The 24,350-nt window shown below is 39.7% G+C and overlaps 1 protein-coding gene across 1 annotated transcript in view; it reads right to left on the bottom strand.

The window, feature by feature from the left end:
• The window catches only part of MOXD1 (monooxygenase DBH like 1), a 118,982-nt gene extending 96,337 nt beyond the window's left edge, over positions 1–22,645 (bottom strand). Inside the window, exon 1 of the mRNA XM_002746967.6 lies at positions 22,330–22,645. Within this exon, the coding sequence (XP_002747013.1) occupies positions 22,330–22,593 (264 nt within the window). The 5' untranslated portion in view covers positions 22,594–22,645. The remainder of the gene's footprint in view (positions 1–22,329) is intronic.
• Positions 22,646–24,350: the final 1,705 nt, after the last annotated feature.

The following is a 24,350-nucleotide window of genomic DNA, read 5'->3' on the forward strand; positions in this document are numbered from 1 at the left end:
TGTTCACAAATGCCAATTGTTCACAAATTCTTCTAGAAAATGAAAGAGGACAGAGCACTTCCTAACTCATTTTTTTTATAACAGCCTTACTTTGTTACAAAAATTAAGGACACTACCAATAAAATTACAGATCATTATCTCTCATGGACCTAGATGTGTATTTCCTTAAAAATAGAAATAGAAACATTTCTTAGCAAATAGAAGTTAGCCACATAAAAAAAGGATAATATAGCATGACCGTGCAGTTGTCTTAACAACAGATAATCAATCCATACAACTTAGCACATCAAAAGTCTAAAAAAGAAAAACCATATGATGAACTCAATAAATGCAGAAAAAAGAGTTGATAACATTCATTCACTGCAAAATCTTCAGTAAACTAGCAATAGAAGGGCACTTCTTCAACCCTAGACACCTATAAAAAACCTACAGGTAACATACTTCATGGTAAGAGACTGAATTCTTCCCCCTAAGTTTAGGTACAAGTAAGTCCTGGAAACAAGACAAGGCACATTCTCCACGTGGAAAGCACTACAGGTTTGTAGTGGTTGTCCACCTTGAATAGTTTATTTCTGTTATTCCCTGGCTATATTTTCACCTCCCATTCCCTAACTAAGGATTTCAAAGATGTGTCCTTAAAATTTTATTTCTGTCTTTATATTTTATCATTTGGGAATCACATCTGCTCCAACAGTTACAAATCTTCACCTTTATTCAGTATCACATATCCAAAAGTCTTTTTCACTTGGAAGTCTTATTGTCATTTCAAATGCAATAGATTCAAAATTATATTCATCTTTTACCTGGAAGACTAGTGTTCCTGAATTTCTTTAATTATACTGCCATTCTTCTAGCTATCTAAATTCAAAACTGTAGTCTTTTTCTTTTCTTTCTTGAGACAGGGTCTCACTTTGTCATCCAGGCTGCAGTGCAGTGGCACAATCACAGCTCACTGCAGCCTCATCTTCCCGGGTTCAGTTTTATTTTTTGTAGAGACTGTTTTTTACCATGTTGCCCAGGCTGGTCTCAAACTCTTGAGCTCAAGTGATCTGCCTGCCTCAGCCTCCCAAAGTTCTGGGATTACAGGTGTAAGCCACCACACTTGGCCTGTAGTTCTTTAACTTCTTTCCTATGACTCATATCTCCACACATAGCCCCTGCTTCTCTCAAGTCTTCCTCTAAAAACTAACCTGCCTTTTCGTTCTATTTCATTTCGACTTCTCCTATCTCCCGCATGCTATCATTTACATACTCTCTCACAGTCTTCCTTGAAAATCACTCTCTGTGTCACTGCATTTTATTCAACAGTATTTAGTACAAAGTCTATAATTTAGAGTCCAGGTTTCCTCACATCAAGCCTAACCTGGCTTTCCAGGTTACCTATTATCAATCCACCACAGGACCTATACTCATTGTCCCCTTCAATTACTCTGCCTTTTCTCAGCTCTTTGCTTCTGTTCACATTCTTCTTTCCTATTCCCCCTATTCTCTTCATTCAACTAAGAAATCCATCCTCTCCACTAACTCCACTTACTGAATCTCTTTTTCCCACTAAGGCTCATGATTCTATTTCCCCTATGAAGCTTTCTTTGATCATTCCAAACGGAAGTGATGGTTCCCTCTCTGAATCCCTATTCCTCTATTTACATTCCTGTGTAGCATGCAATCTATTCTAGGCATTGCCTGATCTTTTCAATATATGAAAATTGCCTAGAATTCAGAACTTAATCTTAGTAATTCAGTTATAAATTTGTGCCTTAGAATACTTATTTACATTGTCAATGGAACAAAAACAAAGGTGGGGGAGACAATTATTTTTCCATCCAATCTTAATTCTATTTACATATAGTTAAGACCGGGTATGGAATGTGTTTACCCAGATGCTAGAATGACTTTGGGTCTGCATGATCTGCCATACAGACACATCTGGCACGGAAATCTGGGAATGTTGTTGTGACCTTTTAGTCCCTACATGCACATGAATCTTAGGAAACTGACATTAGTATTTAGAAAAAAAGAGTTTATACGTGCAACAACTATTTAAAATCCTTTTACACAAGGAGATCCCCTACCTATTTTAAAAAAGAAGAAAAAGAATACATCTAGAGGGAGAAGTCATGTTTCAGAAGGTTTTCTAATGTTGATTTATATCCTCAGTACACAACACAGTGACTGGCATGTTGAAGATTCTCGTTAAATACACGCATACACTTTGAAAAGAAGCATCCTGCCTTTCTTTTTTGTTAAATCTAAATAAGGAGATAAGTTTGAAAATAAAAGATAAGAACATAAGAACCCGTCATCTGATATTCACAGCTTTGTGGTATACAAATAGTTTAACTTAATGGGACCAAAGGATTCCCCAGTAGTATCTTATTTCTTATGTCTGTATTAAGAAAATACTCAGACTGTAATCAAATACAGTCTTAATGCTGTCAATATTATACAGTAAAAGTGGCCTGTTGGACAGTCTTAAAAGCACAATTACATGAAGTAAAAGAAGAGAAAAAGACAAAAAAGAAATTCTGAGTCCTAAATTTCATAGCATTTAACTATTCTTACCTGGAGGAAGAAAAGCAGAAAAGAAAAGAGGGAAATAAAGGCAGAAAATGAAAGCAAGCCCCTGAAAGAACAGTGAGCAATAAAACCATCAGTCTTGAGATTTAGATTGGCTAAACCTGAAAAACAAGTGTTCACTGAATTTAAGTTTCCTGACAGCCTGACAAAGGGATAAATGTTATTCAAGTGGATAATCAATGGATAGGTTATTGTGTTACTAACATTCTCTTAAAAAAAAATACTAGAGAATGAAACAAACACAGTAAAACATTGACCAATTAAGAGTTTGAATAGAGTTAAAGTCACTTAGAAGTTGATTCACAAAACCATACGATATAGTACTTAGGAGATATTTAAGAAAACTTCCCAGATCGTTTTTACTACATCTGATTTCATCTTTAGAATTAGAACCAAGTAACATCCTCACCCACTTCTTATTTTATTTAGCGACTAGTATCAAATGCAGCTCTATTATGCACTCATGGTAAAGGCCATTCCTCAGCCATCTTCCTATGGTGCTTTATATTCCATGATTTTAAAAATAAATATAGAAATATTGATCACTGTGCACTCTTTTGTCATAGCCTGTCACAATCATCATAAAAAGTTAATTGTATATGTATTTAATATATCATATATAATATCATAAATATACAATATTGATAAAAATAACTCTAAGAATCATTCAAATTGGATTTTGTGTAGGTAAGGAGAGAGTAGATTCAGAGAATCATGATTCTGTAGAAATTTTATAAGAATTTAAGAACAAAAACATAGATTTTTAAAAATGTAAATAAAAAGCTGATATACAGAAGTCATTCTCACACTTATACTGTATTAATGATCTGGAAAGCGAAATTTACTTGAGGTAATGTTATTCTATATGAATGGCTTTATGTGGATCTCAGTCATATTCTAATTCAAACACTTTGATTAAGATCAGCTTCAATATGAATCATCATTGAGGCATGACTTTTTTGTTTTTATTGTGGATTATGATATTGATTATGTATTTAGCTTGTTCATACATTTTTATATAAAAATGTTATACCTGAAAATGAGTTAATAATTTGATTCCAATAATAAAGCTAATTTTCAGTTGAACCATAGAATATTACTCCTGAAACATGTCATCACAAGATATTTTCTCTTTTGAACACTTCATGTTTTGAAAAACAAATGAAATATATATTTGAGGTTTCAAAAGCACTGTAGCACCAATAACACAAATTGCCATCAGAAGCTGAGAGGAAGTTATCTATTATTAACATGATAGCATGAGTACTTACTGTCACTTTCAAACTGAGATAACATATACCAAAAAAGCTTGCTATGGACCTCTTATTTAAAAGCATGATGACACAAATGTTAAATTGGTTCTCCCACTGTCAGTCTATTTTTCTCTCAAATAAAATCTTTGACTGGTGCTATGTTACACAGGAGGAAGTGAAAACTCTTACGGGTGTAATAAAAGATATGAATAGACCTTGGTTGAGCTTAGAAAACTGAATGTAAGCACAGCTGCTGGGAGATTCTTGAGAAAAATGTTACCATCTGTCATCATTTTCAACAGGTGCTTGTAGTTTCCTTCTTTTTCTAAATCTCAAAAGCCTCATTACTTCAAACATTTGTTTATAATATCAATTTCTATAATAAGTGTTAGGGTGGTTTAATAATATTAATAGTATAATAATAAATATTTTGTGTTAAAGGGAATCTTTGATCCTAAAAAAATCATAGAACCATATAAACAAATTATAAAAACACAATCTTCAGAGTTCAGTATAAGCTAATCTTAATAATTTATTTCTTCGCTAATCTTAGAAATTGAAGTGGAATGTCGAAATAGAAGGGGCTTACCCTTTAGAAACCACTTCAGATAAAACTGGGACTATCTATGTCTAATAAGGGATCTGTTATTAGACATAGATAACAGATAAATAAGAAAAAGAATACATCTAGAGGGAGAAGTCATGTTTCAGAAGGTTTTCTAATGTTGATTTATATCCTCAGTACACAACACAGTGACTGGCATGTTGAAGATTCTCATTAAATACATGCATACACTTTGAAAAAGAGCATCCTGCCTTTCTTTTTTGTTAAATCTAAATAAGGAGATAATTTTGAAAATAAAATCAAAATGCCAAAATTTAAACCCTATCAAAATGCCAAAATTTAAACCCTATAGTCAGTGTTCCTATAGAAAAGAGGCCCACCTGAGCAACCTGTTTGTTCTTTAAGTGCCACCTTCTAAAAACAACATCCTGAATTTCATCTCATGCCAAATGTCTCATTTCAGTTAGGATAATGTGATACCTTGTTATAATTATAAAATCATCAAAGATACGGAATAAAATCAAAATTTTGACTCTTCGCTTGGAATAATACATTTCAGTGGAAAAAAACAATTTCAGACTACACCATTCAAATAAGATAACACTTTGCCTTCATCCTATCCCAACACCTTAATTTTTAAAAAATTTAGATGATGGCTGGGTGCAGTGGTTCACACCTGTAATCCCAACAATTTGGGAGGCCAAGGCGGGCAGATTACTTGAGGTCAGGAGTTTGAGGCCAGGCTGGCCAGCATGGTGAAATCCCGTCTCTACCAAAAATACAAAAATCAGCAAAAATTAGCCAGGCGTGGTGGTGGGTGCCTGTAATCCCAGCTGCTCGGGAGGCTGAGGCAGGAAAATCGCTTGAACCCAGGAGGGGGAAACTGCAGTGAGCCAAGATCATGCCATTGCACTCCAGCCTGGGCAACAGAGTGAGACTCTGTCTCAAAAGAAAAAATTAGATGACTTCTAATTTATTCCTTGCATAAAATGGCCCATGTCCATTTTATGCAAGGAATAAATTTTGAAGATAAAATTGGTTCTTTCCTTTATCTTTCCTTCCTTCCTTCCTTCTTCCTTCCTTCTTTCATTCCTTCCTTCTTTCCTCCCTCTCTCCCTCCCTTTCAATCTTTTCTTGTAACTGGTCATGTCCATTTTATGCAAGGAATAAACTGAAGATAAAACTGGTTCTTTCCTTTATCCTTCCTTCCTTCCTTCCTTCTTTCCTTCCTTCTGTCCTCCCTCCCTCTCTTTCAATCTTTTCTTTTAACTGATCATGTCCATTTTATGCAAGGAATAAATTTTGAAGATAAAACTGTTCTTTCCTTTATTCTTCCCTTCCTCCCTTCCTTCCCTCCTTCCTTCCTTCCTCCCTTCCTTCCCTCCTTCCTCCCTTCCTTCCCTCCTTCCTTCCTTCCTTCCTCCCTTCCTTCCTTCCTTCCTTCGTCCCTCCCTCCCTCCCTCCCTTCCTACCTCCCTCTCCCTTTCAATCTTTTCTTTTAACTGGTTATGTCCATTTCAGGCAAGGAATAAATTTTGAAGATAAAACTTGTTATTTCTTTTATCCCTCCCTCCCTCCCTCTCTCCCTCTCTCCCTTCTCTCCTTCCTTTTTCCTTCCACAATTAGGAAACAGCCATGCAAAGTGTAGAGACAGTAGTTTCCAGGAAGAGAGAATAGCTATGGAAAAGGGCCTGGACAGGAGGTTGTAATCCCCTCCCAAAGTGCTGGGATTACAGGTGTGAGCCACTGCGCCCAGCCAGTATACTGAAATCCAGTGTGATGAAGCAACAAAAGCCGTGGGACTGAATTACAGCACCCAAAGGGGTCCATGAGGTCAGCAGGGATCAGATGAGGCCCCAAACACTGTGATAATGTACACACGATTGTAGGAAGCTATAAACAGCAAGTGGTATAATGTATATCTATATCTGTATCTCTATAATTCTGTGGTTTCCATGTGAAGAATGAGGAGGAATAGGAGTGGTGGCTGGAAGACACTTAGGAGCTGGCAGTGGTCCCAAAGGTTCAAGCGTGAGTAGTTGTAACACTGGAGAGAGGTGGGCATGTGTTAGATTTAGTTTCAAGGAAGAGTCAATAGAACTTGAAGATGGGTAAGTGAGGTTAAGTTTAAGATGCCTAGGAAAGGGAAGGCCAGGAGGCAGGGAACATATAGATTGTTCTAGGATCAAAGTAAGGCACCAGGGGAGGGGCTCAGGACCTCAGAAACTTCACATTCAGCTTAGCTTTTGAAGCCCTCCACCTTCTTTTGAATATATACCAGTCATAAAACATTCTTTCCTTCTTTTTATGATTTTTTTCAGATTTCAAAACTTATACACAACAACCATAGAGATTCAAAATATACTGAAATTATTATTATTATTATTATTATTATTATTTGAGACAGTTTCACTCTATTGCCCAGGCTGAAGTGCAGTGGCATGATCTTGGCTCGCTGCAACCTCCACCTCCTGGGTTCAAGCGATTCTCATGCCTCAGCCTCCTAAGTAACTGAGATTACAGGTGCGTGCCACCATGCCCAACTAATTTTTGTATTATTAGTAGAGGCAGGGTTTTACCATGTTGCCCAGGCTGGTCTCAAACCCTTGAACTCCTGACCTCAAGTGATCTGCCTGCCTTAGCCTCCCTAAGTGCTGGGATTACAGGTGTGAGCCACTGCGCCCAGCCAATATACTCAAATTAATAACAGGAAAAGAGATGAAATATTCTCATAACCATTGTAATGATTCAGGGCTTATCTATCCAGATAGCAGGTGAACTTCTTGAGGCAGGTGAAAAAATAATATAGACAGTGTTATAGTTGCTGATGTCTTCCCTTTTATTCATTTCTTGAATAACCTGAAAGTGTAAATGCAAAGTAATTTTAGCATCACGCGTAAGTTGGAAGATAAGCTGAAAGATACATAATCCCAGTTCCCACCAAAGGAGAAGTTCTCTCAAAAATATTTTAAGAAATGATCACACAGTATTCAATACTTCCAGTGATAATGCTCATGACCTCACAATTTCACAAGGCAATCCACTCAAATTTAATACCTCTGATGGTCAGAAATGTATTCCTTAGTAAGCTACATTCTTCTACTCTTTAATGTGTATTTACTGGGTCTTCTTTTCTTTCTTTGGGGGCCTAATAAGTAGGAACTAATCCACCTTTCCTGAGCAAGACCGACCACTGCTACTCTAAAGACAATGATTATGTCTTTCTTATTGTTCTTTATCCAAGCAAAATATTCTCAGCTGTTGTTCATTCCTCAGGTACTCAGATTTCCCAAGGTTTCACTCATCATGCAATTCTTTGATATGCTCCAGTTATCCACATGTCCATTAAAAGCTATTTCCAGAAGGAGTCCTCTGGTGTGGCCAGCCTAAGACAGGATGATATGTCAATATTACTTCCCTTGATGTGAACAGTACAATTTATAGGCTAACATTGCATTTATCTATTTAGCAGCCATATTGTATTGAGCTAATACGATATGAACTAATATTTAGAGCTCTTTCATATGAATTCCAGTTAAGTACAATTTTATACTTTGTACATACACAGATAGATCATTTTTAAAGAGTTGTTGAATGTTATTTACTTGTACCCTCAATGAATTTTTAACCTTTAGTTTCCTACGACTATTTTAGAATATCACTATCTTTTAAGGCCTCATTAGGTAACCTAATGTAGACAGTCTATTAATAATGAGTTTGGGGCTGGATGCAGTAGCTCATGCCTGTAATCCAGAACTTCGGGAGGCCGAGACGGGTGGATCACTTGAGGTGAGGAATTTGAGACCAGCCTGGTCAACATGGCAAAACCCTGTCTCTACTAAAAATACAAAAATTAGCTGGGTGTGGTGGCACAAGCCTGTAATCCCAGCTACTTGGGAGGCTGAGGCAGGAGAATCATTTGAACCCAGTGGGGCAGAAGTTGCAGTGAGCCAAGATCGCGCCATTGCACTCCAGCCTGGCGAAAGAGCGAAACTCCATCTCAAAGAATAAAAGTCTGGGGTATGGGTTTTAAATATTTATGATTATAACTAATTCAACTTTTTAGTGCCTCCTCTACAAGGATATAATGAGAAACCCTGCAAACATACCTTTACTATCACTCGGATGTACCTATATTTAATATGTAATCTATAGGTCCAGCAAATCAAATGCAAAAGAAAATGCCATCTTGTATAGTCTGTGTGTACTGAAACCATGCTGGCCTCTAGTCATTAATGGCAATGTGTTCACAAACCAATTGCTTAAAGTTTGACTTCAAATTTCTTTCAAAAATTACTATAATCTCTCCCATGTATACATTCAGTGCAGACCTTTTCCTTAAGTTAAAAAGCTGGAATATTTGTCTTCATGTGGTCTTCTGACCATTCTCTCATTACACTAAATGATAGATTCATTATAATATCTTGTATTTATTGAGTATTTTCAGTGTGTCACATACTCCACTAAGAGTTTAACATGCCTATTTCATTTCATCCTCACAAAAGCCCATGAATTAAATATAATCTTTCTTCTTCACAGAAGAAAATTGTCACTTAGGTTAAGGAGTTCTCCAAGGACCACATAATGAATAAGTAGTAGCAGTGCTGGGACTCACACCCTGTCTAGAAGATATCCTGCTTGATATTTCTTGAATATCTGCCAAGCACATGGAATGTTTCTGGTACCTCCAGAAGATCTGGCAGCATTGACACAGTCATCGACTTGCAAATGTTCCTCCACACTCTAATAAGATACTAATTATCCACCACTGCTGCTGCTCTTCCTCCTCCTCCCTTCTGCAACTATAGCTTGTGGGCATTTCACTGCTTATTAGTAACCTTGGAGAATTGAGAAGAAAGGGAAAGGATATCTATTTACATAACCGGAAAGATGCTGGAAATTTTTTCAGAATAAAAAGGGGGTCAATTTTGTCACTGTTAATTGTAACAAAAGATTTTGGAGAACACTTCTCTTGGCTTAAATACAAGCTCAGAATTACCTGGGACTTTCATTTACTAATGAGACAAAATAATGTTGCTTTGATGCCCTGTGACCACACACAACTGTTAAATTTTAAACTCTGTGTGTGCAATTATCCCTGTTGCTTAGAAATACAGCAGCTGATACCAGTTGACAAAAGGTGTGTAGGAAAGGGAGGCAGCTATGAGGATGAAAGAAAAGTTCCTAGTTCAGAATATTCTGAAACACACCTCTACCCTCAGTTCAATAATTGCTGTCTCAGTCCATAAATTATTACTATTAGCATTTTGGAGGCAGGGTCCGGCTCCGTTCCCTAGGCTGGAGTGTAATGGTGCAATCAATCATAGCTCTCTACAGCCTCAAACTTATGGCCTCAAGTGATCCTCCTGCCTCAACCTCCTGAGTAGCTGGGATTATAAGCATGAGCCCCTGTGCCCAGCCCTCACTATATAAATTAGAGAAAATAATTAGAGTTATCAAGAAATTCACTAAGCTTATCTCAGAAGGGTTTCCATGCTAGGAAAACCCAGCTTATTTTCCTATCTTAAAAAATAATCTGAAATGTGCAAGTGTATGCTAGCCCTTTCTTAAAACATCAGATGGCCACTCTGAGTTGCTGTGTGTGGAAACTTGCTTTGTATCCCCACACCCTATGCCTGGAATTTTCCATACCTCTGCAAGTCAAGTTGCCTAATTCCTACCAAAGAACCTAACCACATAGGTCAATAGTTACTGAACTAACCCCACAGTGGAATCAATGGAGAAACTTGAAAAATAAGTTAATGCCTCTGTCCACCGCCCAGGGATTGTGCTTTGACTGGTGGGGGATGGGAATGCCTGGGCACTGGAATTATTAAAACATCTCCAAGTGATTCTAATGTGCAGATGAACTTGAAATTTTCACAAAGGAATAAAAAGTATCTTTCCCAGTTCTCGCTTCTCTATTAAAACTCTGCCTGCTCATTACTGGACTGCAATCTGCCATAGTATGAACTCATTTTGGCCCTATCCAAAAAGATCAGGGTCTCCCAAGTATCAGGAGGGCTAGCATCTACCTGGTTACAGCTACCATGAGTTTCCTTTTATAAGTGAGATTTCAGTGTATATACTTCATAGGTCAAAAAGGGCAGAAATTTAGTTTTTCCTAAGAAAGTTGAGATTTCAAAGTTTTAATTCAAAAATTGCCTGAAAGATGGTAATTTTCCCCAATCATCTTTTTTGTTGATCTGTATTCTCAAAGGCCTTTAGTTCTCTAATATTATTGATGAGAAAGAATACAGAATCTGAGAGAAACACATCCATGCCTAGTATTAAGAAAGAAACTGCTATAAAATCACCAAGTCTCTAGATCAAAGCTTGAAAGACTAGCTGAGCTTACTAAGCATCTGTGTAACAATGCCACAGAAATAGAAGAGAGAGTTCATGCGGTTCAGACACATTTGAAAAAACATTAATTATATTTTCCCCAGGTAGGTAGTTTCCTGAATTCAAGGTGTACTGAGCTCTTTGATGCCCATGCCAGATGATCTTCTTCATAGTATATAATGTTTTGAATTGTACACACTATGGTTAACATCGAAAGACAACCTTCAAAACCTGGGTCACTTGTTTTCTTTCATGTTTTGAGTATCAGCACCCTGATCTCAAATAGCCACACAGACACACTGCTTATCACATCACTGCATTTTAATTATCTGCACAGCACTTAGCACTTTCTGATGTTTCTCTTATTTGTTTACTGCTACCAGCCCACCACAATCCGAGCTCCATAATACCAATGGTTTTATCTCATTCAGTGTTGTGTCCCCAGCATCTAGAAGTGTTCAATAAACATTCAGTAAATATTCAGTAAACGAACATTCCAAGATTCTGAGTATTTTACTGAAGTAGCCATATGACAGCCACAGACGATTGCCATGCGGTGTGACCTGGAACCCCACAAAATGACAGAAATAAGATATTGACTCATGGGACTATCATGAGAATGACATGAGAACACACAGTAAAGACTTATCACAAGGTATGGTATATGATGAATGAAAAACCATAAAAATCATATTATGGGAATGTGCAAGTGTGCCATTTATAGCGGAATAAAAGTAAGAGAAATGATATAATTTCATTTTATCAATCTGTTTAAAATGTATCTGATTATACCTGTTCTTTCACTGGTTAGGAGGAAAATTAACATATGTTTTTGTTAATTTTCAGTTTGCTTTCAGGAGAAGAATGAGGACACAGAGGAAATAAATCCAGACTACTGATCTGTATGGCCTCCAATAAGCCATGTAATAGTTACCTAAGATTTCGTTTTCTCACCTGAAACACTGCGGGGAGAGGCAAGGGAGAGTGGGAGGTTTGAGAGGAGTCAACCAAAGTATGAGCCCTTAAGAGGCAGGGAGTAAATACACAAACATCAACAACATTTAGCTCAAAAAGCAAGAATGGTGTCAAGATTTTCTTACAATGTTTGGCTAAATTAGATGGATAAGACAGACCTTTATAATAAATTGAATCTGATCTGTACATTACTTGTATGATACTCAGACATATAATCCCTAGTGTACAGTTAATAAAAATTATCCTTTGAATTTATTTTTGCTGACATTTTTGCATATATGCTATAAGGTTCCCTTATGAATAGCTTTTTTTTTTTTTTCTACTGAAATTTAACAAGTTAAAAACAAATAGATTTAGAAGAAGCTTCCTGGAGAAATGTTTTTCCTGCTTAAAAGCTCTTTACCAATTTTTTTTAAGTTACAATAAAAAGCATTGTGAGTCATCCATAGGCACAGTTTCTTTGTATTACATGTGAATCAAATACTTGCAGAAACATGACAATGTGTAATAAATTCACCCCTTTCGCCAGTAACTTTATTTTAATAAGGCTCTATCACAATTGAAAAATCAGTAAACCACCGTTCACTTTCTACTCTTGCCTCTCTTTCCAGTGCTCCAGAAATATGCCATCGGTTGCCTAAAGCCTTGAACTTCATTTGTCAATTCAGGTGCATTGTTTCCTTGGCTGTTAGGGCTGCCTGTTTCCTCAGGCTAATTATGAAATCATGTGCTCTGCCAGGGAGAAGCATACAGCTGAAGAGCATTAACCTGTGTTCCAGCATTACTCTGGAGCATGTGTCCTTATTACTAATGCGCAAAGCATGACGCTTGGAGAGGTCCCTGCGTTGTCTGGAAGTTGGGGGGCATAATCAGAAGACTTATAAATATTTCTTAACAGAACACCAACCAGCTGAGCTGTGTTAGGATTGTACGCTCTCTTCATCTTTCCCTTACAGCCTTTCAATTTGCTTTCCAAACATTTCTTTGTTGCCGTTGGCTGGGGTGCACTTAAAAGAAGCACATCGTTAACCACAAAGAATGCTCACTGTTTTCTGTGATTTCCAAATCAGTTCTAAGCACTTCCTCAGCGAGTGGCCCGGCAGCAATTACCCTGCTGCTGAAGACACTTCGCATCACAGAAGGCCTCAGTTTTCGAGACAAGCAAGCTAGCCTGTAAGAAATAATAACGTATGTTTCAGCCTCCATTCACCGGCAATTTATATCCCCATAAAAAGGGTGAATCAATTTTTGTGCAAATTCAACAGGCATGTCCAACAATGTTGCTCTCTTCTCTAATTCACACAAACTCAGCATTCATCAGCTGCATTACTTGCCTCAAATGGGCACTCACTTGCTAAATGATTCGGGTGGGGGTGGAGTTACTGTGTGTCAAAAAGGGGCACAGAACAAGGAAAGGACATGAATTCATCAGGGCAATGAAAGCTGAACTGATTCACTGAGACAAAGTAGTGAGGTTCCGAAAAGCCAGTGCAAAAGGAGACGGCTTCCCACCTCACCCCTGGCACTTCTGTTAAAGACAGTGTAGAAACTGACTTCAGCAGCATCCAAGGGAAATGTTTCCACAAGCATGAGCTGCTCTAGAACAATTTATCCAATAGATGACGCTGAGATAGGCTTCACTTTACAACCACATTTCTCTTTTCTTTCCCATTTTGATCATATCTGTTAATATCCTGTTTGAGAAAATATCTCCAGATAGAGTCAGAAAGGTTAAAATGGGCAGCACAAATTTCCATATGCCAGGTCCTTGGATATAGTTTTAAAGGGTCTGTGGCCTTAAGTAAAATCTGATTTGCTTTCCCCCCAAGATGGAGTCTCACTGTGTCACCTAGACTGGAGTGCAGTGGAACGATCTCGACTCACTGCAACTTCCGCCTCCCGGGTTCAAGCAACTCTTCCCACCTCAGCCTCCCAAGTAGCTGGGATTACAGGTGCCCGCCACCACACCTGGCTAATTTTTGTATTTTTTAGTAGATTTTGTAACTCCACAAGTCTGCAAGTAAATGTCACACTGCCCTCTGGAGGTACTCCTATTGGATCTAACCCTGAATTAGTGATTGGCAACCACTGATAAATATATGGTTGCTGAGATTCAAAAGTCTTTTTCTAGGTTGGAGAGGGTATGGAATAGAAGGACAATTAAAAAATTACCAGCTGCTTCCAACTCCTTATGAGTGGAGTGTGTGTGTGTGTGTGTGTCAGAGAGCAGGGGGTGGGAAAAGGAAAGGAGAATAAGTAAAGATTGCCCCCAATTTCAGTAGCGCCAAGAGAGAATGGATACATGTAGACAGGTACTCAAAAGTGGTGGTAGGGAAGCTTCAAGATGCCTGACTACATGCATCTGATGGTACTCACCTTTTCCAGGGAGAGGAGCTGAAATAGCAATTAGATAATCACATTTTGAATAGATCATCTGAGAGAGAATGCTGGAATTCAACAGAGAAGTGATGGAATCACTGAGAGCAAGGAATGAGAGGGAAGCAAGGAAGCCGGCTTGGCTAGGATCAGCTGGGAGCCCAGGGAGGCTCTTTAATGTGAGGAAAGGGTAAGTGAGAGACACCAAGTGGTCCACATTCCTGCCACAGAATTCTACAGTGCTAGCCATAGGAGAGCCCCTTGACTCTCACAGGCCCTGAGACTAACATAGAGAACTGCCTGGAGATCACACAACGGCATTATGCTAGAGAGGAAGCTCAAGCTGAGTTCTACAAACCCCAAGTCCTAAGCAGCTGCCACACAGTGACATTATGAAAGCCCTGCTTCTGCCAAAATGTGTTGTGCCTTGGGGCCTAAGAGCCCCTGGACCTCCATATCCATGGAGCCCAATTGACACTCATTACTCTGAGACAGGAGCCACTGGAAGTGACCCTGCCACCCCAACAAAAAGGCAGCTGTACATTTTCATGTGCCATCTGTAGGATTGGGGGCTGGCCTGCCCAGTTCATCACAGACATCACCAACACCAGCACTGACCACTCGGGTTCCAGAAAGTTGTCCCACCAGAGTGACTGCCATGCTGTGGGTACAGCATACCTGCTACCCAGGGACATGATAACCTGCCCATCATCCTGGCCCACCATGATATTCCCAGGACCTGCACAGGCTAGTGGTCAACCCACTGCTGCCAATACTGATGTCCAAAGACTGGCCCACCTAATGTCCTAGTTCCCAGCAAAACTTCACCACAACCTCCACTAATAATCACACCCTAAACCACTGAGGAAATTGCAGGCACCACTTATACTGTTTACAGCTGGAAAAATTATACAGAGACTATACAACTGCCCACACCTAAAGTCAAGACTAAGTCAAGGCCAGCCAACACCATAGATACATCTTCAAGAAATGTCTTCCCCTATGAAAGCAAATTCAAAAAATTGGAGCAACTGCTACCTCAGATGCACAGATTATCAATGTAAGGGCACAAGAAACATGAAAATTTAAGGAAATATAATGTCTCCAGAGGCACACAGTAATTCTCCAGCAACAGATTCTCATCAAAAAGAGATTTTTAAAATCTTCCCTCAAAAATATTTCAAAATATTGATTTTAAAGAATCTAGGTGAGATACAACAGAATACTGAGAAATAAGGAAATATGATGTCTCCAGAGGCACACAGTAATTCTCCAGCAACGGATTCTCATCAAAAAGAGATTTTAAAAATCTTCCCCCAAAAATATTTCAAAATATTGATTTTAAAGAATCTAGGTGAGATACAACAGAATACTCAGAAATAATGCAAAGAAACCAGAAAAGCAACTCAGGAAATAAATGAGAAATTTACCAAAGAGACAGATGTCATATAAAAGAACCAAACAGGGCCGGGCGCGGTGGCTCAAGCCTGTAATCCCAGCACTTTGGGAGGCAAAGGCAGGTGGATCATGAGGTCAAGAGATCAAGACCATCCTGGTAAAAATGGTGAAACCCCGTCTCTACTAAAGATATAAAAAATTATCTGGGCATGGTGGCACGTGCCTGTAATCCCAGCTACTCAGGAGGCTGAAGCAGGAGAATTGCCTGAACCCAGGAGGCAGAGGTTGCGATGAGCCGAGATCATGCCATTGCACTCCAGCCTGGCTAACAAGAGCGAAACTCCGTCTCATAAAAAAAAAAAAAGAACCAAACAGAAATTCTACAGCTGAAGAATTCATTGAACTAAATACAAAAGACATTCTAAAACTTCGGCAATAGACTAGATGAAGCAAAAGAAAGAATCTCAGAACTTGAAGACAGGTCTTTTGAAATAACTCAGACAAAAATTAAAAGGATAAAAAAGAATGAGCAAAGCCTATATGACACACAGGACATTATAAAGTGACCAAATATTTGAATTAGGATCTGAGATGGTGAAGAGAAAATGAAAGTGTTAGAAAATCTATTTAACAAAACAATAGATAAAAACTTCCCAAGTCTTGCAAAAAACTTGGACATCCAGAAACAAGAGGCTTAGGGGTCTCCAAATAGATACAATTTAAAAAATTCTTCCGCTTAGCATATTCAAGTCAAAATATTGAATTCAAAGACACAGAGAAAACTCATAAAAATCAAGAGAATAGCATAGAGTTTCTTATAAAGGTACCCCTATCAGACTAGACTAATAGCAGAAACCTTATAGGTCAGGAAAGAATAAGCTGATATATTCAAAGTTCTGAAAGAAAAAACCACTGCCAACCAAGGATGCCATACCCAGAAAAGTTATTCTTTATAAAACGAAGGATAAATCAAGTCTTTCCCAGACAAGCAAAAGCTGAGGAATTTATCACCATCAAACCAGACCTACAAGAAGTGCCAAAGGAGTTCTACACCCAAAAGTGAAAAGAACCATACCTAACATCATGAAAACACATGAAATTTAAAAACAACTAGAGCAAACATACAAGATTGAAAAAACTAGAATGTTGCTACAGAAAACCACAAAACCACAATGATGAAAAATAAGAGAGTAAGAAAGGGACAAAGGATACACCAAACAACTAGAAATCAATTAATAAAATAAGAGGAATAAGATCTCACATATCAATAATAAACCAGAATGTAAACAAATTAAAATTTTCACTTAAAAATACAGACTGGCTGAATGGATTCAGAAATATGACCTGACAATACACTGCTTACCATACTAATCTCACCTGTAGAGCCACATATTAACTGAAATTAAAGGACGGAAAAGAAATTCCATACAAACACAAATCAAAAGTGAGCAAGAATGACTATGCTTATATCAGGTAAAACATACTTTAAGTAAAAAACACTAAAAAATGACAAAGAAAGTTATGTAATTATAAAGGGATCAACTCAGCAAGAGCTGCATATATATTTAGAAACACAACAATTCTAAATATATATGCACTCAACACCAAAACACCCAAATCCATAAAGCAATTATTATTAGATCTAAAGGAAGTGACAGACTCCAATAGAATAATAGAAGCTTTAACACCCCACTCTCAGCATTAGACAGATCATCTAAATGGAAAATAACAAACAAACATTGGATTTAAATTGCACATTAGACTAAATGAAGCTAACAGACATTTACAGAACATTTCATCCAACAGCTACAGAATATACATTCCTCTCATCAGCACATGAAATATTTCCCAGACAGCCCACATGTTAGGACACAAAACAAGTCTCAATAAATTTTTTAAAAAACGAATTCATATCAAGTATCTTCTCAGATCACAATGAAATAAAACTGGAAATCAATAACAAGAGGAACTTTGGAAACTGCAAATACATGAAAATTAAACAACATACTCCTGAATGACCACTGGATCAAGGAAGAAATTAAAGAGGAAATAAAAAAAATCTTAAATAGAATGGAAACAGAATATACCAAAACGTATGGGGTACAGTAAAAGCAGTGCTAAGAGGCAAGGTCATAGCAACAAACACCTACATCAAAAAGTAGAAATTTCAAATAAACAATCTAATAATTCACCTCAACAAACTAGAAAAACAAGAAAAACCACACCCAAAATTAGTAGAAGAAAAGAAATAATAAAGATCAGAGCAAAACCAAACAAAACAGAGACAAAAAATAAAATACAAAGGATCAACAAAATGAAGTTAGTTTTTTGAAAAGATTAACAAACTTGATGAACCACTTGCTAGAATAACCAAGAAAAATAGAGAATACCCAAATAAACAAAATCAAAAATGAAAAAGGGGACAACTATAACTGATACCAAAGAAATACAACAGATTATCAGGGACTATTACAAACAGATTATTAGGGACTATTATACACTCACAAACTAGAAAACCTAAAGGAAACATAAATTCCTTGACTCATACCACCTATGAAGACGGAATCAGGAAGAACTAAAAAGTCTGAATACACCAACAATGAGTAATGAAATTGAATCGGTAATAAAAAGTCTCTCCCAATATAGAAAGTCCAAGACCTGGGGCTTCAATGCTGAATTCCCATGTGACTGTCTTTCCAATGTGATGTTCAGATAGTCTGCATTCCCTCTTGAATCTGGTGGGTTTGTGACCACAGTGGAAGACTAAGTCATGAAAGGCTATAGTTTCCTCCCGGCCTCTTGGTACCTACCACTATGCTGTGACAAAGTCAAGCAGCCACACAGAGAGGTTATGATCCTACCACAGCACCAGGCAGGGTCCCTACCAAGAGCCAACATCAACTGCCAGCCATAACTTCAAGGGAACAAGGCTTCATATTCTTCCAACCACCCACTTTGGGGTTGTCCCCACCAAATTTCAGACTTATGAGCAAAAGAAACGCTGTCACTGTGCTAGGCTACTCTATATGGGATGGTTTGTTACACAAGAACAGACAGCCAAAACAATGGGCAAGGCCCCCAGTGCTGGACCCATTTCCTGGCATAGAATAGAACTAGCCTAAAAAGAAATGGAACTTGCCTGTCTCCCTTTCATGAATTTTCATTATTTGGGTTAATTCTTTATTAATATTAGCCTTTCTCTCTGAGTCTCAGATTTGGTTGTCTGTGAAATATATCCCAGCTGAAATTGTATGTGAGTGTGTGTGCAGGCACACTATATGATGGTTGAATTGTTGCCAGTATTTAGTAATTTGGACATTTTTATACAAACACACAGAGAGAGAAAAGAGTACAGAGAATCTAATTTTTTGTCTTCTCTCAAAAAAAAAAAAATAGAACAAACAGAAGATCTGCCAATGCTGGATTTACATTCCCTTATAACAGTAATTTGCTCACAAAACCCCTGGTTCCCTCAGCGCCATCTCCTCTCTGTTGCATTACATCCTGCCTGTTCCATTCAAGCTCCCATCACTCGTTTTTTCTCATTTTTTAATTTGTATAAATGTATGGGCTACAAGTGCAGATTCTTTTCACACAAAGATTGCATAGCGGTGAAGTCAGGGCTTTCAGTGTATCCATCACCCAAACAACAGACATTGTACCAAATAAGTAATTTCTATTCCTCCACAGCTTCCCACTCTCTCACCCTTTTGAGTCTCCATCGTCTATCATTCCACACTCCACATCCTTGTGTACACATTTTTTATCTCCTACTTATAAGTGAGAACGTGCAGTAATTATCTTTCTGCATCTAGCTTGTTTCACTTAAGTTAATGGCCTCCAGCCACTCTTAGATTTCTTTTCTGACATCTACAGACATTTGGGCTTGTGACAGTAAGCCAATGATTCTCTACCTGATTGATAAACATTTATACTTATATAGTTCTCAAGGAGTTAACACCCTTTTGAGAAGAAGAATTTCATATAATGGGGCAAATAAAAATCAGAATAATTTTTAAAACGTGAAGTCTTAGCTTACAATTAAATTTAAAAGGGCAAAATAAAATATGCAAAAAAAGCCACATGATGAGGTGACTAGGATAGCAACTTAGGTTTTATCATACACCCTGGTATCACTGTCTGTCCAACTCTTACTGGCTGCTATGCATATATTGATGCCCCAGGAGCCGATTATTTTTGTGTCATTGTTCTATATAAATGTTGTTCTCACCGGGAGCAAAATTACACAAAATATAAATTCTACTAATAGAATCACATATGCTACATTTAAGAATCCTATTTATGGCCAAGCAAGGTGGTTGACACCTGTAATCCCAGCACTTAGAGAAGCTGAGGAAGGTGGATCACCTGAGGTCAGAAGTTTGAGACCAGCCTGGCCAACATGCTGAAACCTCATCTCTACTAAAATACAAAAATTAGCTGGGTGTGGTGGCCAGCACCTGTAATCCTAGCTACTTGGGAGGCTGAGGCATGAGAATCACTTGAATCCAGGAGGTGGAGGTTGCCATGAGCCAAGATAGTGCCAATGCCCTCTAGCCTGGGCGACAGAGTGGGACTCTGTCTGAAAAAAAAAAAAAAGAAAAAAGAATACTATTTACTTTTTGATATAGTTACTGAAAATACCTTTCTCACACTAATGTATGAAGAATCTTAAATAAATAGTTTCTAGAGAGAAGATTGAATTTTGAGTACTGTAAAATTGAATCATTCAGTCTGGATGATAAAAATTGAAATTGATTTATTTTTTTCATTTATAGTATTTGGTGTATTTCATCTTATTAAACAGATTTTAAGTAAACTGTCTTTCCATTTAATTGGATAGCATAATTTTTAATGCATTTTGTATGCCCTAAAATGAGTACAATGTTTATAGAAATGGAAAGGTAAAAATATGTCAGCCAAATAAGAAAATGATCATCCTTTACATGTAAAAATAATTTTATTTTCATAGGAATAAAAATGAAGGGGAAATCCTATTTATTGCTCCTTAAGTATATTGGGAATGCAGCCATTCATAATTTATCTCATAGTGATGTGTATTCACTAATTACTTTAAGAAAATTTCTATGTTTCAAAATCAATCTAACAAGTACTTAATTAAGTCTTATGCAATCTTTTACCAACAGGGTGAAAACATTGTAGTTTAACCAAGTTTATCCTTTTGGTGGACCTATTATGGCATGTTGAATCAGAATTCTACTCATGGCCTTTCATTTGACATACAAGGGTGAGCTTTCTAGAAATGCTACTCTTTGGGGGAAAATAACATGGAGTTAACAATCAAAGTGTGTCCCATTTTAATAGTAACATAGAGCTCTCATGCTCCCTTTTGTAGAACATGCAAGGACAGTTAAAAAGGCATGCTATACTCCTCACCCTAAACAAACAGCTAAACTTTATATTTTTAGAAAACGTTGGCTCAAATCGGTATTTAAATAAGGGATTGTCTACTTTACAACACAGGAGAATAAGTCATTCCCCTAGTGAGGCCTGCGTTTGTGGTCAAATCCTTGGTTCACAAAGTTAATGTCTGAGATGCTGCACCAGGAGAAAATTTATGCATCAGTGACTTCAGCAGAATGCAATCCTCATAAACTTTATTTTACTGGAGTTGCAAAATTACTTCTTTCGGGGAAGAAACGATTAATTTGTGAAAAAAATAGATAATAGACTGATTTTGAACTTTTTATTGTTGTCACTTTATTTCCTGCCAGAGTTAACGGCTCAGTGCCAGAACAGGGTTCAAATTTGATGGCATATCTCAGTCTAAACGGTGTGGAAATCGAACTCAGAAGTTAGGGATAAAATCACTAAGAAATGCACTCTAAATCCACCGAGAACACTGATTTTAATACTATCAAAGCCTTAATGCAATGCCAGAGCAATTAGGAGTTTTGACTTTTGCTAAAAAAACTTTTAGCAAAGGGCAGTATGTTTGGATGTAATTTTATAAGCAACAAAGCGTGTACATTCACCGCCATCCAAACGCTGGTCACGGTTAAACAAGGATGTCCAGGAAACCTAACCACCTAATCATTTTGGTCATCTCACAATCTTTTTCTCCTTTTTCTATTTAGTAAGGCGCCACCTATGAACCGGCAAGGTGGTTACTTAGGCTCCTTCAAAGTAAATCAGCAGCGGTCAAATTAACTTTGTTGGTTATTAAAGTAAGCGAAAGTGTTGCCACTTCACAGGAGATTTTGCACGGGTACCTTCGATTTTAGTCTCTAAATGTGGCTTCCTGAACAGCTCTCGGAATAGCAAAGTCCCTAAGTGATTCTTAGGGACCTTTTCCTGGAGAATGGTGTAGCTGTTATCAGCCCCGCGCCTGGGGGCTCCAAAATAGCCACGATTTGGAAAGTTCTGAGATTCCCACTCCTAGACAGCAAGTCCGCGAAGTACTAAAGCGCTCTGTCCCCTCCCTTCTCTGCGAGCTGTCCCGTTAGATCCGCAAAGCCAAAGCCGAGGTCCTTCTCCCTTCCCGTCAGGGATGAAGGGGAATGCGTTGCAGGTGTGTAGGCGGGGGTAGGGAGGTGTCTCTTAAGTGGGGCGCTGGGGACAGGAAAGTGTTCAAAGAAGGAAACCTGCCTGGGGTCACTCGAGCTCGGCTTCCCGGGGCGCCCAGCCTCTGCGCGCCTTCGGCGGCTCGGGGAGCGCAGGCGCTGCCAGCGGAGGTGAGAGTGAGCCCGGCCGGGGGCTCAGGGCTGCTCCAGGCGAGACCGAGCTGCTGGCCCTGGGGACGCCCCGCACCTGCGCCCTCGCTGGGGTCGGGACGGGACGGGGCTCTGCCGGGCGGGCTCCGGGAGGAGACGCGCTTACCTGGAGGTAGGGCCGCCCGTGGGCCACACCGCCCACGACGATGTCGGCGGACGCCATGGCCCCAGTGGGCGAAAAGCCGAAGCCCACGTATCCCGCGGTGCGCACCTGGAGGCGGAAGGCGATCTGGCTGCCCCGCTGGTCCCAGCCCAGCCAGTACTTGCCCTCCGAGTCGAGGAGGGTCCAGTGCGAGTAGGTCCTGCCCGAGGCCCCCGCCGCCGCCCGGGGGAGCAGCCCCCACAGCAGGAGCAGCGGCCAGCAGCACATCCTCGGGCGCCTCCTGCCCGCCGGCACCCCGCTCCCGCCGCTGGGGAGCAAGGAGCAGGACGAGGAGCGGCGGCGGCGAGCGGGAGCCCAGGGACCGCCCCTCGGGCCGGACGCGCGCCCGCCCGGGAGGGGCAGGACCCGCTCTCCCTGCCCCTGGCGGCCGGCAGGGCGCGCCGCGTCCAGTCCCGTCCCGTTCAGTCCCGTCGGGTCCCGGCCCTGCCAACTCCTACCCTGCCCGGCCCTTCCCTCGGATCCACCTGCCTCCCCAACCCCTGACTTGGTCCCCGAGGTCGGGGCTGGGTGGGAAGGAAAGCGAGGGGCTTCCCGGAAAGAAAGGGAGGCAGACGCCGAGAGAGGAGGAAAGGGGCCAGAGGCAGAGGGAAAAGGAGGAGGGCCAGAGAATCCTAGAGCGGGAAGAGCGTGAGCTCTGCGGAACGTGGGCCAGACGTTCCCGGGAATAGAATGGAAATTGACGAGAGAGGGCAAGTTTAGCTTGGAGTGGGGGAAATTGAGTGAGCAAAAGGGGTAGTCTGGAGTGCGATGGAGAGAAAGCCCCCGTCGAGGGTAACCTTCACAAGTCTGTATCCGTTGCTTTCCAGAGCCTTTGTTTCCAGTGACGTCCCTACTTCCATGGAGGGACCCGGTTCACCTACCCCCGAGGATTTCTCTCACTCTCCCACCCGGCGTGGCCCCAGAGCTTGCTCCACACGACAAGAGTTGGAGCCCTGGCGCTTGCCTTCACCTAGCTTTGGTTTGGCGTTGACGAAACAAAGTCAGCCAAACTACTTTGCCATCAGCAGAGGTGGTCAGGGTTGAATTGTCATTTGAGAGCTATATTTAATTTAACATTCTCTTTTCTTGCTATTCCAAGTTCTGGCCATAACCATGTTTATCAAAAGTTTGTTTTGTTTTGGTTTTGCCTCTACCTTTGACCTCTGTCTTCAGAATGCTAAATACAATATGGCCACTAAAGTTTACCTTGCCTATTTATTTATTTATTTATAATCTGCCAAGTTTCCAAAAAGTTCGAAAGTTTGTATTTATGAAAATACAAACAATACAAAATAGAAAAACAAATAAGAGAGACTATCAGATGAAAAATACGGGTTAGTAGGGCAGGCTCTGCACAAGCCACCTACAGCCCCATTCTCTCTCCTCACCTCATATTTCAGCCTGTTTTTCCCCTGCCTATCTTTTCCCATAACTTTTCAGAAATTACCGTCATGCATCTAATCTATTTTCTTCTAAGAATACAGGAATATTTGACCAAGTCTGGAAGGTAACCTGTAGGTGGATCTGCTTGCCAAAGTGCACAGAGGCTTGCCTGGGAAGGGATTTTTCCCAAGGAGAGTTTGGATTAAGGTCTGCAGGGCTGGCCAACGGCAATAGGCCAGGATCAGAGAAGAGTGATGTTGGAACCTCGAAATAAAATGAGAAATAAAAGAGCTTCCAAAGCCTTACACAAACTGGACATGGAGACTATGAAATACAGGTAGCTGGTGCCTCACCTCCACCAGGACCCACCAGACAAATGTCGAGGGCAGCAACAACCATACAGCAATGTAAGGGTGACGACTTTGGAATTGGATTTCTCCAAGCACCAGGGACTTGGCTTCAGCCATGAAGAAAAGAAGGGGATATGGAGAAAAAGAGGAACAAAATAGGGGGAATGGAGTCCCAGAGAAGTGGCTCGTGGCACTGTGTGGGCCACACTCACTATCTCTTACTATCCTGGGCAGGGATTTCAGGGAAGTAAG

The sequence above is a fragment of the Callithrix jacchus genome, chromosome 4 (assembly GCF_049354715.1).
Source record: "Callithrix jacchus isolate 240 chromosome 4, calJac240_pri, whole genome shotgun sequence".
In the NCBI taxonomy this organism is placed as follows: domain Eukaryota; kingdom Metazoa; phylum Chordata; class Mammalia; order Primates; family Cebidae; genus Callithrix; species Callithrix jacchus.